We start from the raw sequence: 17,868 nt of genomic DNA, 5'->3' as shown, positions 1-17,868 counted from the left end.
TCTTTGTTATCTTTCAAAATGGCTCAGGATTCACCTCCTACTTCCTTGATGATACTTCCAAAAAGTTAATCGCTTCTTGTGTTTGAATTCACTATTTTCTGGGTGGCTTATTTCAGGTATGCATTACCTCCCTGTGTTTCCCTCTAGGTTTTGGATGCCCCGAGGGCAGCATTTGGATTTTATTCATTCTCACTTTCTTTAGTATTTAGCTTGGCACAGATTCGGTGTCTGGTTCATGTTTGTTGAATGGAATCACAGGAGACTGTAAGCTTTGTGAGGGCACACATTTTATGAATAAATGGTCAAATAAGCCTAATTGGAACCACTTGATAAGGTGCAAAAAAGAGAGAAAACTGGATATATTTGTAGTCTCCATTTTTATTAAACAAGTGGTAAAGAAATTCTTATTCTCAGATTGTCTTGTAAAGGAGATAGGCACCTGAGAAGAGAAAATGCCTGGAATGAAATGTCATCTGACCAAAGGAACCCTACGGTGAAATTGTGGAGCCTTTGGCCAAAATGTTTAACCTAAGTTTTATTTTCACATATTTGGTAGCAAAATATTGGCAGGTAGCTTTGAGAATGTGGTTTTCTCTGCCCTTCTCTGATGAATAGATGAGATTGGCTAGTTGTATATAAATGGGTCCATGTCAAATGACTGAAAATAATTTTAAGCTACTTGGGAGTGTTTCCCTCCTCTCTATTTTTATGCTATGAAAGCTCTTCCTGGGTGTTTAACCTCATCCTACATTAATGCATATTTTGAATTCTTGCAATTTATTTTTTAGAACTCTAAATCAGTTCCCAACTGTTTATTATTCCAGTAACTTGAATCTTGCTGTAGGAAGCCCCATTCTTTTGTTAGTCTCCACAGCAGGAGGCAACTGGGAGGCCTGAAGCTCCCCAGCATCTTTAGGCTATGGCTTTGTAACCTCTGCCTGCTGGGGCCCTTGTGGTTCCAGGGTCACAATAGTTTGGATACCATTTGGGTAATTTGGATGAACTATTTGGGTAACTTTTATTAACACTCAGATGTGTTTTGCACTGCTTTCTTTTTCTTTACCAATGCTCGTTTACAAAAGTATTTCCGTTTGGCCACCCATTTTATTTCTCTTTTCTTCCTCAATTCCCAATTCCTTTAAAAGTTAATATTATATATTCACATGGTCGAGTTTGGCATTTTTTTCACAGACAGTTGATAATAATGAGGACTTAAAAAATACTTTGACAAATTATTAGGTCATTCCCAGATAAATCACTTAAAAATGTTTTGTATTTTGAAAAGATAATGTATGGAAAAAAAGGGTGATGTATGCACCTGGTGAGTTCAGGCGGTTCAGATGGTTGAACGGTGAGAAGGAAATCTCCTTTTCACCTTATTCCTCACTTCCTCTCTTTGGAGTCAACCACAGGTATTAATTTTACTAATTTCTATTTTATCCTTCTGGAAGTAGTCTATGCATATATAGGCAGATAAACCTATTTTTTATAAGATTTAAAATGCATGTTTTGGGACTCTGGGGTAGTATTTATATTTTTTGGAAGTTGTGAGTGAGGCTGGTAGTATTCACACTTTATGAAGTGTGGTAATTTAACATAAAATTTTTTGGTGAAGTAAATATTGATCTTGCATACCAGCATAAGGCTATATCTTGCATCTCTTCCACTCTTCGTGGTCAGACGTGGCCTATTTTCTGTTTCCAATTGTGTTGAGTTTCATACTAATTTTGACCTGACCTTGGGAACAGAAAGTACAGATTGATAGCTATTGAGGTTACTTAGGTGACTGGGCTGAGCACCTTATCCTCCAACTTGCACTTTTACCAAGTGCTTTATGAAAGCATATTATAGTCAGGATTTGAGGCACAAAGGAGTTGAGTTTTTCACAGGCACACTCCATGACTTGGTAATGGAACCAAGCAACATCACCCCAGATTCCTGGCTCCCTGGCTTTAAGCACCAATTCAGCACACTTTTACAAATGTATTAGACCTCTGCCAACTGTAGAAGGTAGTCAGATGTTATTTGACACTGGTTCTTGCCAGAAAGTCATAGATTACCCCTCCACCTCCAAAAAAAACCTTTTAAAAGTCTCCAGTTAAAGATCTTCTTCCGTCCTGTATGTCCTCATTTTTCAATCTATTTGGTTTTCAGTTTTCCTTTCCCACCTACTGTTCCTCCTCCAACTGCCCCAACAGATTTTGAGTAGATTTATGTCACTGATCCATTTTGCAATCTTAATGTTCTAATTCGAAACCCATGTATTATTGTGTACACTATCTGCATGCCTGGAATGCTGTTCCAATAGAGTATCCTGGAAAATGACCAATGAGGGTGACTGGCATTGCTTTTAAGTCTTTAGGAAAAAGAAAAGCAGACTATTTGGAAGCATTGTGAAAGCACGGGGCCATAAGGAGTGACTTTTCAGTTCCCATGATTGCTTGCTTACTAACACTTATTTTGACTTGCATATGTTTCTAACCTCACCATCCCTCATATCAATTTTAATAATATAATAGCCAGTTATTTAACCAGCAAAAGCCAGTTTATTTGGGAATAGCCAGAGGATTTGCAATTTGAGATGTGCAAACTGTGGCAGACCACAGGCAAATCCAGAGAACAAGGAAGGGGAACTTGCTTTTATAGGGGAAATGAGGGGAGGGGGAGTGTGTTAAAACCAAACAGTCCATTGGAGGAAGCTGGGAGTCCGAAGTATGGAGGTTGGTTGGGCTGCTGTGGTCTCTGATTGGCTGGGCTGTCATTGAGCAAAGAGTTTTCTTCTTCCCGCTGGATAGTAAAGTAGGCAACACTTTCCTGTCAGAGATGTAGGCCTGCATCTCTTCCCATTTGGAGTAATTAATGTTGCGTGGCAAGGGTGAGGGCTCTGCCTATAGGTCTGTCCAGACTCCAATTTTAGCTGAGGTTTCTTTAGTTCCACACTCAGCTTGTCTATATTTAAATTGTGTAGGGCTTCCCTGGTGGCACAGTGGTTGAGAGTCCGCCTGCTGATGCAGGGGACATGGGTTCGTGTCCCGGTCCGGGAAGATCCCACATGCCGTGGAGCAGCTGGGCCCGTGAGCCATGGCCGCTGAGCCTGCGGGTCCGGAGTCTGTGCTCTGCAGCAGGAGAGGCCACAACAGTGAGAGGCCCGCGTACCGCAAAAAATAAATAAATAAATAAGTAAATAAATTGTGTATAAGATTATTGCCCTTGGATTGAAGAGGTTGGAGTTTAAGTGATTCTGAAGCTCAGTTAAAAGATGCTATTTAAACTCGGTGACTATTATTTTGACACTGACACTTCAGCACCCTCCCACACACTTTTTATTCTTTTGAACTGCCAGTTGTATGGAAGATAGCAGTGTAACTTCTTTGACTTTTTGTTAAACATTTCTGAAAATTCTGTTGGCATTCTGCTTGAGACAGGTCTTTGATAAGAACTATGATGCCTGTCACTAGTGGCATAGCACCTGCTCTGTGTTGTATGCTGTTGGTGGTGAGTTTACATTGAAAAAGAACCTTTCCACCTGAAAGTTCCTGGAGTCCTAGATGAGCCCACACAGTTCACTTTTGACACAGTGCTGGGATAGAGGACAGCAGCATATACTTACCACTCTGGACAGAAAGAACAAACTCTCTTGTCCTAAACCAGGCTCTGTTCTTCAGCTCCCAAATGATGACCCTGACCGGGGGCAGCCCTATATTTTCAAGGTGACTTGTGATATACTTGTTATGAAATGTATTACGTAGTCTAAACTTTGATAAATTAAGTACGGGTAAAACTTTCGGACAAGTGCTCAATGAGTGTCTACTCTGTGTTCTAGGCATTTGTGAATTGATTTCACGAAGTACAGTACTCGTGGTCCTGGTAGTAATCTAGAAAATGGACCAAGTTTAAAGACCACTTTTATATTTATGCCCTTTTCAAATTCTTGTTACAAACCCAAGAGGAAAATTTTAGCTCATCAATAGTGGGAAAATTGAAGTAGAGAGAGGTTAGCTAACTAGCTTATGTTTCACCCAGCTAGTAAATGACAGAGCCTAAGTTTTCTGTTTATGTGCTTTTTCTACCATACTACAAATTCCTGTTACAAGTAATAACAGTTGTGTGTTTTAGAGCTTTACAAGAGCCCTATAATCTCAATAGTGCACTTGTACATTTTAGAGCTCTGCAGTAACGCTGAACTCCAAGCAGTATAGATATTAATATCTTATTTTACAGAATAAGACGTTTGAGTCCCAGAGAAATACGCTGTCTTGCCTGATGGCACAAAACTATTAAGTGGTAGAACCGGGTGGGACTTAAACCCACTCCTGATCCTGCATCTTCTCTTTCCGCTCAGCATACTGGAGGCTCGTGATTTTAGTTCTCAGCAGCATTTACTGAGCCCTTACCGTGTGTAGTGTACTCTGCCAGATGCTGTGAATCAATACTGAAGAAGTAGACTCGCATAGCACTGCTGCCCTTCATAATGTAATGGTGGAGCTAGGACAATCGCATGAGAAAAATACCTACCATTCAGTATAATTAAACTGTATAAGGAAAAGTAAACCAGTGCAGCATAGTGAAGTAAATATATCACCACCAGTGGTAAACAGTTTGGAGTGCTATATGGGTGGTACCAAACAGCCTTTTAGAAGTTTTTTAATGCTCATTCCTGCTGGGTTTTCCTAGGACCAGATACCAGTAGTCATTCTCAGACTCTCCAGCTGTACTTGCTGCTTCTCTATAATCTATAACCGTATTCAGTTCTCTCCTATTTTAAGAGGAAAGATCTTGGCAATTGCGCCCAATCCTGTACTCTCTCCTGTTCCTGCCTACCTTATCAGCCCATCTTCTTCCTCCCCTTCTCACCAAAACTTCTCAAAGTGTTGGCTATACACTTCACTCTCTGATCATCCCTTTTACTTTTCCGTCATGGCTTTGCTTCCTCTGCCTGCATCTTAAATATCAGTGTCCCAGAGAGTTCTAGTGCCCTACTGTTCTTATTCATGATATTTCCTGATGAGATCCAAATCTTCGCCGCTAGCTCACTTTTCTCACCCAACTTCAGACTGTTCCCCTGAAACAGATGCCTCAGATTGAACATGTATAAAATAGAATTCATCAATTTCCTCCTTAAAACTAGATCTCTCCATATTTTCTTTTTTCTTAGTTGTGTCATTAGTCACCTAGTCTCCTGTACTAGAAACCTGGGGGTCAGCCTTGACTCCACCTTCCCGTCAGCCCCTATAACTCCTGAAAAGCTTGCTTTCTAAGTTGATCTTAAATCTATTTGTACTACCACTGTACCACTTTGGGCCCTCATCATCTTTCCCCTGTATTTTTGCAGCATCTAACTCTTCTCCCTGCCTGTCTTTTGTGTATGCAGTGCCTAGCTTAGTACCTTATAAATAATTGATTGTCAATAAGTATTTCTTGTATGAGTAAATAAATAAATTTTGATGATTTCTTGGTTTCTTGTAGAATTTTAGGAAAGGAAGATGGATCAACCTAGTGGGAGGAGTTTTATGCAAGTATTATGTGAAAAATATAGTCCTGAAAACTTTCCTTACCGCCGTGGTCCTGGGATGGGAGTCCATGTCCCAGCCACACCTCAGGGCTCTCCTATGAAAGGTAAGAAAGATGGGGCCTAAAACATTTTTTTACTGGAGCTTACTTAGGACATTAAACCAGAATATTGCCTTATTTGCAAATGATTCCCTTTATTTTGAATTATGAGTTGAATAGTCTTTCTCCCTTGCTATGATTTCAGTGTTTTTGAAAACCTGAAAGGATCTATTTTCCTGCAGATTGGCCAAAAGGCATTCTAGTTGCACTCATAGGGTGAGAGCAATATTTGAGTGATAATATTTCAAGGAACTTGGAGGGTGCAGATAGTACAAGCCTGGCCTGTGCCCTCAGTGACCTTACAGCTTATTGGATTACAACATATTCACATTTACAAAAATATATAATAACACAGGGTAGTTTATGTTGAGTCAAATGAACGGCACAGTGATTGGGAAAGAAATTTAGAGAGTTAATTTATAGGATCAAGAAAGGGTTCAAAGCTGTGAGATTTGAACTAACCCTTCAAGAATGTAGAATTTGGTTAGAGAGGAGATAAAGACATTCTAGGAGAGGGATTATTATGTGAGCAAAGATCTACAACTAGAAACGTGCAAGGTGTGTTTTTGGTTTGCATTTTAGCTTGATGTTGTAATTAACTGCTATTGGAAGTAGTTCTTTGTAGTGATGGGAGATGAATATTGAACAGTGTTTTAGTTCCTGTGTCCAAAGGTTACTGAATGTTTATTATTTCTCAATGCAACTATCTTATCAATCCATATAAACTGAAACAGCAGAAAGAAGTGGACTTCTTACTTGCTCATTTTTTCAGGATCCACTCCCATTCTGAGAAAATTGATTTTGTGAAAAGTACTAAGTTGAAAGTTCATATTATTTGAGGCTTCCATTAATGAAATATACTTTTGTGAGCCTTGGCTTTGTACCAAATGGGAAAAGAGTGGTTGAATTCTCATATTTATCCTTTTTATTAGAGATAGGAAGAGTGATTTTATTGACATACTTTTGAACAAGCAATAGTTTGACTGAATTCATTGAATGGTTTAAGACTTTAAAACATTTTCTCTCATTATAATTATATATTTTTAAAAGTCTGATTTTCATAAGGGACAAATTCTACATGGATATGAAAGGGGAATGATTGATGGACAAGTATGGGAGAAAGATACAGATTTTTAAATGGATCCACGTAAGCGAGGAAGATTCCTTGAGTGATATGAACTTGAAGAACAGAAGTGGTTTAGCAGATAGACTATCTAATGGTTTGAGATAATTTCCAGAGGCAACAAAAGGTGAAAATACAAATCAGACAGAGAGAAAAGAGCTATCCAGAATGATACTTTTGAACTAAATTTAAAAAAGAAAGAATTGAGGCCAATGAGAACACAGTGGTAGCCCTGACATGAGTCACATGGATCTAGTGTCACATGATAAGGTGACAGCATGGATGATGGTTCTGTTGTTGGTAGTTGAGATAAACAATGGTGCCAGGAGGTGAAACCTCCAGGGCTTTTTGGGGGTATTGGTCTAGGTCTTCTGATCTCCTGGGCCATATTTGGCTGTCTCCCCTTAGAATTCAGTACCCTTGGATCCCAGCGTATCTTCTATTTTCAAGGTTCTTGTGTAATTTCACACAATTTGATTTTGATTCCTGGTGGCTGAATGTATGTAGACAAGAATTAGGCTGACGTAGAAAGTATTTTGTTTCTCCCATGATTCAGATCGCCTCAACCTCCCAAGTGTACTGGTGTTGAACAGCTGTGGAATAACCTGTGCAGGAGATGAAAAAGAAATTGCTGCCTTCTGTGCTCACGTGTCAGAACTAGATCTTTCTGACAACAAACTCGAAGACTGGCACGAGGTAAAGTTTTTATACTGCTGCATTTTGGTGAATAACTCACTGTATTATTGTTTACGTTATTACGTATGCTGCTGAATTCTGGTTCTCACTCGAGATTCTTCTCTGTATGTCTCAAGAGAAATAACTGACTGCTTCAACTGTTTCTATGGTGATTTTTCAATGAACTTTGTTGTTGCTGATTTGTTTTTCATTAATGTGAAAAGCACTGAGGAACTTTATTCCAGGCATCAAGAGGTTAATAAGACCACAGAGGTTTAGATTGCAAACAGTGCATTAAATTCTCTACTGTTTCACTAGTTTACACATCCTGTGCCCATTCTCTGCTACTGCTTCAACATTTATTACTATAAATTGACATAAAAATTACTGGAGCTCGAAACTAAGGTTATAAAAATATTTATTCTTGTTACTGAAATTTATTCCAAATCTTTTAGAACTTTTCCTTCTTTTAAGTCGCACTGGTAATTTGATACAACTGATGCCTTTGACCTCAGAGTAACTCTAAGCCAAGTTGCACAAATAAAAGTATTATGACATTCTCTCTTATTATTATATATAACATTACCTACCTGATTATAGCATGACCTGATAGAAGCTACCCTTAAGAATAAGAGAAAAATAGTTCTTCCTACTTAATTTAGGGTCTTATTTCCTGTTTGGAGTATTGGAAAAGTGTCCTAATGGGTTTTCCTGACTCTGGTTTTACTCTGCTTCCTCTAAGCTAACCTTCTGCAGTGCTACCAGACTCCTTTTAATAAATGAAGTGTGATTATGAAACTCCTGCTTCAAGTCCCTTCACTGCTTTTCACCACCTACAAACTGTGGTCTGAACTCTCTAAGTGTGACCCTCTATCATACGGCCCTTTGCTATTTCTAGAGTTTTATCTCCATCTTTAGCCATGTGCTTTTCTTGCAGCTCATGATAAATGTGGACATGAAAAGCTTCCTTGCTTTTATTCATTCTGAATCTACTGTTCTCTTTCTCCTCTGTCTACCCAGTTGCTTCCTATGTATCTTTCAAGACTTGGCCCAAGTTGCTGTTCCTCTCAAACTTTCCCTGACTCTCAGGCAGAATTAGATTATCCTAACACCTGTATCATGTTGCTATAAAGGGATTCATTACAATGTAGCACAATCATTTGCTTACTTGACAGTTTTTCTACTAGACCATGAGCTTATCCAGGGTTTTGTTTTTTATCATCAGCACTGGCATTCTAGGCATTCAAATGTTTGCTGAATGCCTTAATGAATAAATGATTGTATCTTAAGGTTTGATCAGGCCTACTTGTTCTAACTTTTCCTGTGATCTTAAGACATTCACTTAATCCTTTATCATCCATAAGACAGGACTGTTGATAAAATTAATCATCGAGACACTTGGTAGATATTAAATATGATACAGATTCTAAGACAGCTTTCTTGTTTAAGAAAAATCTATCTATAACCCATTTTTCTTTAGCTTTTCTTACATTCGTCTATTTCATAGTCTTGTTTAATCTGGTATCTGTGCTACCAGTTATATTTCCTATTTTTATTAAGATGTTTACCAAAATTCTTTGAGATGCACGTCACTTGATTTCTAAGTCACGTGTTAATATATACAGATTTACTTAGCTGTTCCAAGAAACAATCTCTATTTGTCCATGTAATTATTGATTGAGTTACTTATCCAAACAACTGTTATAGTTCACTGTTCAACAAATTACAATCTGTGCCTTCTGGGTCCTTTGAGATGCTGAATTGACATGCATGCTCTGTCCACATGCACAGATGCAAAGAGAGCGACCTTGTTCATCCTTCTTCTCTACAGTTCCCTCAGGAGTCCTGCTGAGCCTCTGGTGAGATTTCTGACCTGCATGGGTGACAATTCAGACCAGCTCTTACCCTGAGTCATTTCAGCTCCTATGTTCACAGGCTGATTCCCCTAAGTTTATTTCTTTGGGAGTAAAAATTTCATAAAGGTGTTGTGCTTTCTGCTTTGACCTATACTTTGACCACATACATAAGCTTTTGCTAACTGGTAGAAACAGTTTAATAGTGATATAGTTGCTGCCTCAGAAGAACAATGTCAACATGGATCAGAACACAAGTTTACACTAGGTAATTCAGCCTTTTCTCTGCTTAGACAAAGGTCTCCACTGAATATTTTCCAGCTCACATTGACAGATACAGCCAGAGGGTCACATGTTTATTTGTATTCTATTGGTGCTCAGTTTGTATATTCCTGTAAGTGCCCTATAGTCTGATTTCAGGCAGTTTTCAAATGAATGTTTGTTGCTGCTACCTTTCAGGTTTCCATTTATTTTTGTTTTCATCATTCCTTTATGTTTTGTCCTTAGCCTTAACTGTAGTTGGTCCCAATCTTCTAGAATATATATCAGAACACAGAGAGATGGGAGAAGTACTGACAATGAAAGAATATTGATTTTTAGGATTGATTATACCCTTTGCCAAGCTGCAAAATGCCTCATAGGTCACAGTTTTAAGACATTACCTTGCAACCCATTGCAACCCATGTATTTGATTACCCAGATCATTTGTCCCTGGCCATTAACTAAGTTTATTTCAGCCAGTATTTGATATACCAACATGGAACAGAATAATCTAGTTGGTTCTTTTAGTGTTTTTGAATGATCACTAATGTTATGAGTATCTTCTTTTATAGTTTAAACTACTGGCTGCTTTATATTCAGAGACTAATATAAATATGAGTGAGAAGTGTAATGCTTTGGGGAGAGGCAAAGATTTGTCTCTGTCCATCTAAAACTGGGCATCTATGTATAAAAAAAATTACGCATTTTTTAGCTTTTGATTTGAATTTTTTGGCTAAGTAGATTTTTGTCTGACTTTTCCCAAGGTACCTCTTTTTTCCTCCTTTCCTTATCAAAACCATTTTATAAAAGACATTACACTAAGCAGTTGAGAGGAGGGAGGAATTCACCATGGGTGAGATAGAGAATAGCTTGGGTATAAATTACAGATTGTTATCTTACTACCCTTTCCCCATTTTTCTTAAAACTTTAGTTTCTTCCTTTTCAAAACTGAGAGTAGAGGGTCCTCTATTAAATCATAGAGTTGTGGAGATCTAAAAGGTGATCTAAGTTCATCTCCATGTTTCTGCACATGAGTGTCCTGAACTCACTCCAGCTAGAAGCATCTTTATTTTTAGAATTTAAAAAAGAGAAGTCAGTATACTGCCCTAGACACTCACTGAATAATAATAGCCTTTACTATTAAGATATTTTCTACCATGAATAAATTTACCTGTGTAATGAATACAGTATTTTCCAGAATATTATCATTAATTTAAGGTTACACAAAATCCTTTTTAATTTTAACTTTTTTTTTTTTTTTTTTCCGGTACGCGGGCCTCTCACTGCCGCGGCCTCCCCCGTTGCGGAGCACAGGCTCCGGACGTGCAGGCTCAGCGGCCATGGCTCACGGGCCCAGCCGCTCCGCGGCATGTGGGACCCTCCCAGACCGGGGTACGAACCCGCGTCCCCTGCATCGGCAGGCAGACTGTCAGCCACTGCGCCACCAGGGAAGCCCTAATTTTAACCTTTTAAAGAAAATATTTACTTCTAACATATATTATTTTTCCTGCTTGGATTATGAAACTATAGTCCAATTTTATCTTTTTTAGGATATTCTAGGGCTGATGAGTCATTGTTTTAAATCTTTATTCTCATTGGACAGTAGTGCAGATGCAGCCTATGAAGAAGATCACATCATGTATCTGCTAGCTTTGGGAATTCTTTCAGAAATTGCTTCAAAGACTCTGATAGTCTCCACTTTGGGGGGTGTTTTCTTCTTTATTACAAAAATAAAATATGAAGGGTTGTGGTTAGCAAAGGTTTATGTGTTGTTTACTTAACTAGGGTTGTACCTATAATTAGCAGTTATTCTCCATGCTGTAGTTGGAGCACAGTTCCTTTTCATCTTTTTTTTTGCCCTTAAAAGAGGTGAAGCATAGCTAGTCATCATCTTATGTACGAAAGGCCTTCATATATTGGTATCCAGGTGGTAGACTGCAGTGAAGGATTGGTCCTTGTGTGGACTGTTTAGCTGTGTTGTGGCCACACACTAAACTCCAAATCCTAGCCATATATCACACAAATGCTTGTTACCATTTGGTCACAGAAGACATCAAACAGGAGAATATATGCTGACTGGTATGAATCTTTTACATTTTAAACTGAAGCCTAGTATATTTTCCTCTGAAAGATAGTTTAGTTATTCATTTATAAAATGAAAATAAATACGGTACTACTTCAGAGGGTGTGTTAGACTAGATGAACTAGTGTGTGTGAAGACCATTCCCTCTTACATACTTCTCCGAACCTTCTTGGAATTAATTTACTTCTCACTGATTTTAGAGCTCCTAAACTGTACAGTACATAGTACACAGACCTAATGTAAAGTGCAGACTGCCTTTTCTTTCTCCCCATAGTCCTCGACACTGGATACATTTTTGTCATTACCTATGGAGCTCTGAAAAGAAACAGGTATCCAGGTCCCAATCATGAAGCTCGTCCCACCTGTGAAGCTTCTGATTCAGTAGTTTATGGTGGCTCCTGGGAATCAGTATATTTTAAAAATTCTACTAATTATTTTAAATATGACATATTTAAATAAATGTGATATGACATATAATCAGGGTTGAGATACTGGTTCATACTGTACATATCCTATTAGTCATAGTTACATTTATTAAATGGTTTTGTGCCATTAATTTAATCAACAAACATTAAGTGCCCACTTTGCAGTAGTGAACCAGGTAAGTACTATCCCTGCTTTTACATTCTCTTGGGCAGTAGGTAAGGAAACAAGTTTCTAAAATATGTACCAATCACTGTTAAGTGCTTTACACATGTATCTCATCTAATCCTACCAACAATACTGTAAAATAGATGGGAACTGTTTTCTCTAGTTTACAAATAAGGAAACTGAGATTTGGAAAGGTTAAGTAACTTGTCAAACCACACAGCTAGGAAGTGTTAGAACCTGGTTTGAGTCCAGGTTTTCTGATTCTAAAACCAATCCTAAGTATTCTGTTCTACTCCTTTTCTCATAACTTTCAGTTACCATGTTGCCTGGCTGATTGATGCTTAATACATTTACTGGGCTTCTAGTGTTTATATCATACCTTGTTTAAGCTAGTTCTTCATTTTTTCTGGTTATATTTATGATTTACTTGTTGTGGTGTATTGGAAAGAAAAATGGCTCTGATTTTTAAATCCTAGGTTTGGCTTTTGTGACTCTGAAATCTTACTCAAATTATTTAACATCTCCGAGCCTCAGTTTCCTCATTTATTAAAATAAAAGAATATTAGTTATCTTACAAGTTGTTTTGAGAATTTAGTGAAATAAGTTATATTTTAAAAACCTAGTACAATGCAGAGCAAATAGTTAAGGTCAATAATCAGTAAAGCTCATTTCCTTTTCTTTTTTTCTGTCTACCAAGTTGCTAGCTAAATCATTAAATGGATGATCATGTTTTCTCTTTTGTAATATAGTTATGGATGCTTTTTACTTCTGAGTAAATATATTTTAAAGTTTGGTGCATCTTTGAACCAAGCCAAAACTGTTTTCTAAGTGATTGTGACTATGTGATCAATTTTGAATACCTGAATTGTTACCATGTAGTCTTTAATAAACCTTCAATTAGCCTTAATATTCTACTGAGGATGGAAGGAAGGAGATATTCAAAGAGAATTACTGTACATGACCCAATCCCAGCTCTTTAAAACTTGTAGCCTAAAATGTCATCTAAATGATCTTTTCTCCAAAATATCATGTAGTGATATCGAAGAGAATATTATACAGAGTAGAATCAAAAACTTTGCCAAAGGTAACATGGAAAATATTTCTTTTCTACCATTAATTTTCAGTTATGCTACTATTTCATAGAAGGAGATTAAATTATTTACCATGATTTGTCGCAATTATTTATGCCTCTCTGCGGGTACTATCACTAAATAGGACTCCGTAATGCAAATGGCCCTTTGCCTGGAGACCCACTCACTTAGGTTTTCTTGAGTATGATTGTTGTTTAAAAGCTCTGATTACTGCCTGATATGCTTTTCCTTTTTTTCTCCACAGGTCAGTAAAATTGTGTCAAATGTTCCCCAGTTGGAGTTTCTAAACCTGAGTTCCAACCCTCTGAATTTATCGGTTTTAGAAAGAACGTGTGCTGGGTCCTTCTCCGGGGTTCGAAAACTTGTTCTCAACAACAGCAAAGCTTCTTGGGAGACAGTCCACACGATACTGCAGGAGTTACCAGAGTAAGCCCAGAGAGCATGATGGAGAGGGAGCCATGTTGCCATCTGTGTTAGTACATAGAGTTACTGCTGGTCTCCCATCTCAGAAATACTAGAACTGCAGATTGAATGGAGAATGAGGTTAGAAAAATGAAGTAATTAAATGAGGCTGTGAGGGTAATCTAGTAACATTTTCATTGGAATACTTGTTCAGTGTTGGGTAGCACCAAGACATGGGATATGTCATCCTTTGGCGAGAAGATATCCCTGAGAAGCACTTATCGTTTCGAGATCAACCCAGTCTTTTTCCATTTTAATCTTCTGATTACCTGATTCCAGAATTTTGCCTTAGCACTTTTCTTTGGGAGGGAAAAAAAATCATAGTGTCTCTAAAATATATTAACACTCAGATGATTAAGTGCCTAGCTTGCATGATGGGAAAACGGACCTAGTATTCCTTTCAATAATTTAAGCAGGAAATTATACTTTTGTCTGTCAGCTTAGAAATGCTCTGTTCTGTTTTGTTTGTATCTCTCTTTGTATATGCACATAAATATTAAAAGGAAGTAGTTTAAAGAAATATATGAAGCTGTAGTCTCCTTGACTGTCTAAATATGGAAACTATGAAAGCCTTTCAGAATCTGGTCTCAACTTACTCATTCCATCTTAGTTTCTCCCTCTCCCTCTAATGAGATTGGTTTTCTCACTGCATGCAACATCTAGCATGGCATGGAATGAGCTTTTAAATCCCATCTCCACTTACTATCCTTATGACCTTTGATAAACTTTTGTCTATAAAATGAACATAATTGTCTATAAAATTGCAGAAATAGAAGTATAGTCTATAAAGCACCTGCACAGGACCTGACACAGGGTAGGAATTCAATAAATGATAGTTATTATTTCTTTTTCTAAATACTTGTTCATGTTGTTTCTAGAATTTCCTTCTGTGTCCTCTCAATTTACCCAAGTCTACCCCTCCTTCAAGGCCATGCATCCTTTCCTGACTATTCCAACCACAATTTCAATCCTATTCCTATATGAAGTACTGTTGTACTTACGGTTAGTGCTGCTTCATTTAGCACTTATTTACTTAAGCACAAAATTAATTTAGTACTGGGTATATCATTCTCTGCTGTTTTATGTATTTTAGGTTTTGTCTTCCCAGCTGTATTTTAAGCTTCAGAAAGCCATCTTTATAATTTTCTCTGCAACACTAGCAGAGTCTCACACATAGTAGGCGCTTATTTATTGAATGACTGAAAATAGGTGCAGAGTAGAAACTTAACTGCTTTAAACAATGAAATATTTCCTTTTTTCTCTGCAGTTTGGAAGAGCTCTTCCTGTGCCTTAATGACTATGAAACAGTGTCTTGTCCTTCTATTTGCTGTCCTTCTCTTAAGCTACTACATATAACAGACAATAACCTCCAAGACTGGACTGAAATACGCAAGTTAGGAGTTATGTTTCCTTCACTGGATACTCTAGTCCTGGCCAACAACCATGTGAATGCTATTGAGGAGCCTGATGATTCATTGGCTAGGTTGTTTCCTAATCTGCGATCCATCAGCCTCCACAAGGCAGGTGAGGAACAGGCTTGTTCTCATTCTACATGCAGATTGATCTGAACTTATGCATGAAATACAGTGAAAGTGTATTTCTGTCAGTCACAGCTCTGCCTTCTTACAGGATGAATTTCAAGAGTGACATGCAGATGCCTATATTTTTTAAATTTATTTATTTATTTAATTTATTTATTTTTGGCTGTGTTGGGTCTTTGTTGCTGCGCACGGGCTTTCTCTGGTTGCGGCGAGCGGGGGCTACTCTTCGCTGCGGTGCGCTGGCTTCTCATTGTGGTGGCTTCTCTTGTTGCGGAGCTCGAGCTCTAGGCGTATGGGCTTCCGTAGCTGTGGCTCGCAGGCTCAGTAGTTGGGGCTCGCGGGCTCTAGAGCACAGGCTCAGTAGTTGTGGCGCACGGGCTTAGTTGCTCCGCGGCATGTGGGATCTTCCTGGACCAGGGCTCGAACCCGTGTCCCCTGCACTGGCAGGCGGATTCTTAACCACTGTGCCACCAGGGAAGCCTGCAGATGCCTAATGATTAGCTAAATTTAAGGCATTAATTTCCATAAATGCTCTGATAAATACCAGTATTTATCAAATATTTGTTTGGCATAGCATTATATTAGCTATTAATATTTTGTATATTAAAGGGGTCATGCTATGAAAGGAGTGAAATGAAATTGATGAATTGGATAGTAAAAGGCAGGGTAAAAAGAGTACAGAGAATTACAAACTAGACTTTTGTCTTGATTTAGGTTGAGGAATCCCAACCTGCTATGGCTTTCAAATTCTCACATTCCTTTTCTAGTGTCTACACTAGATTGATTACCAGTTTGTTGCCATCTGATTCTGTATATCACAGGAATGAATATTTTAGCCTATTTTTAAAAATTAATAAGCCTTATTTTTTAGAGTCTTTATATTCACAGCAAAACTGAGCAGAGCGTACACAGAGCTCCAGTATACTCCCTGCCCTACATGGGAACAACCTCCGCCGCTATCAACATCCCAGCACCTAAGTGACACCTTTCAGTTTACCTGCATTGACACGTCATCATCCAAAGGCCATGGTTTACATCAGGGCTCACTCTTGGTGTTGTACATTCTGTGGGTTTGGACAAATCTGTAATGACACACATTGTAGTATTGTACATAATATATAGTTTACTGCCCAAACCATCTTCTGTGCCTATTCATCCCTCCCTTCCCCCTAATCCCTGGCAACCGCTTATCTTTCTGCTGTCTCCATAGTTTTGCCTCTTCCAGAATGTCATATAGTTGGAATCATACTGGCTTCTTTCACTTACTATTACATATTTAAATTTCCTCCATGCCTTTTCATGGCTTAATAGAATGTTCCTTTTTTAGCACTAAATAATATTCCATTGTCTGGATGTACCACAGTTTATCCACTCACAAACTGAAGGACATCATGATTGCTTCCAAGTTTTGGTTTAATTAATAAAGCTGCTGTAACCCTCCATGTGCAGGTTTTTGTGTGGACGTAAGTTTTCAGGTCATTTGGGTGAATAACAAAGAGTGCGGTTGCTAGATCATATGGTAAGAGTACGTGTAAGTGTTGAAATGAGCCGCTGAACTCTTTTCCAGAGTGGCTGTATCATTTTGCATTGCACCAGCAATGGGTGAGACTTCCTGCTGCTCCACATCCTTTTTTTTTTTTTTTTCAGTTTCAACATTTATTAGCATCTTGCTTCCTGTATTTATCCCCCATACTGTTTTTCCTTTGGGGGGAATATTTTAAAAGCAGATCTCAGCAATCATGTAATTTCAGCCTTAAAATCTTCAGTGTATATCTTTAACAGATAAAATATACTCTCTTAATCTACAACAACCCTCTTACCTGCACCTGATTTTTTTCTATTGTTCCTTTCTACATTATGTTGCCCCACATCCTTGACAGCATTTGGTGCTGTGAGTGTTTTGGCCTTTGGCCATTCTAATATGTGTATAGTGGTATCTCATTGTTGTTTTAATTTGCATTTCCCTGATGGCATATGATGTGGAACATCTTCTCATATGCTTTACTTGCCATCTGTATATCTTCTTTGGCAAGGTGTCTGTTCAGGTTTTCCACCCATTTTTTAATCGGATTGTTCATTTTCTTGTTGTTGAGTTTTAAGGGTTCTTTGTATATTTTATCAGTATGCCTTTAGCAAATGCATTCTCCCAGTGTATGGATTTTCCTCTCATTCTCTTGGTATTGTCTTTCAGCCTATTTTTAAAACAACTACATAAGTAAAAATAATTCTGACCTATAACTGAAAAAACATAAACGGTTTATTCCACCACGGAGATTATAAGGGCGGGAATTAAGTCTTAAAAACAAGTGATTTGCATAAGGAAGCTGTTTATTTCACAACTTGACATCCCTTGAGCTAACTCTATTCTTCCTCCTAGATGGCAATGCCATTCTGAAGGGAAGAGGACAGTGACCTGGGATAATTTTTGCACCAGGGTCCTCACAAACTGCTCCTCTGCCTTTACCCTTGCTGAAGGTTGATAGAAATAGGAAGGGACTGCGTTGTTTTCTGCAATGGATTTAATGTGTTGTAAAACTGACCAGCTTCATCATTACTGGGATATTTTTCCTACCAGTGC

At 38.1% G+C, this 17,868-nt stretch overlaps 1 protein-coding gene across 2 annotated transcripts in view; it reads left to right on the top strand.

Annotated features, from left to right (window-relative positions):
- Positions 1–17,868, top strand: part of LOC132429456 (tubulin-specific chaperone cofactor E-like protein) — a 162,065-nt gene that overhangs the window by 15,638 nt on the left and 128,559 nt on the right. For both annotated transcript variants that reach the window (XM_060017775.1, XM_060017774.1), the window contains exons 2-5: positions 5,467–5,616; positions 7,290–7,429; positions 13,532–13,713; positions 15,017–15,273. In XM_060017775.1, the coding sequence (XP_059873758.1) occupies positions 5,484–5,616; positions 7,290–7,429; positions 13,532–13,713; positions 15,017–15,273 (712 nt within the window). In that variant the 5' untranslated portion in view covers positions 5,467–5,483. The remainder of the gene's footprint in view (positions 1–5,466; positions 5,617–7,289; positions 7,430–13,531; positions 13,714–15,016; positions 15,274–17,868) is intronic.

The sequence above is a fragment of the Delphinus delphis genome, chromosome 8, assembly GCF_949987515.2.
Source record: "Delphinus delphis chromosome 8, mDelDel1.2, whole genome shotgun sequence".
NCBI classification, from domain to species: domain Eukaryota; kingdom Metazoa; phylum Chordata; class Mammalia; order Artiodactyla; family Delphinidae; genus Delphinus; species Delphinus delphis.
Note: the sequence above shows the minus strand (reverse complement) of the source record. Positions and strands in the feature narration are given on the sequence as shown.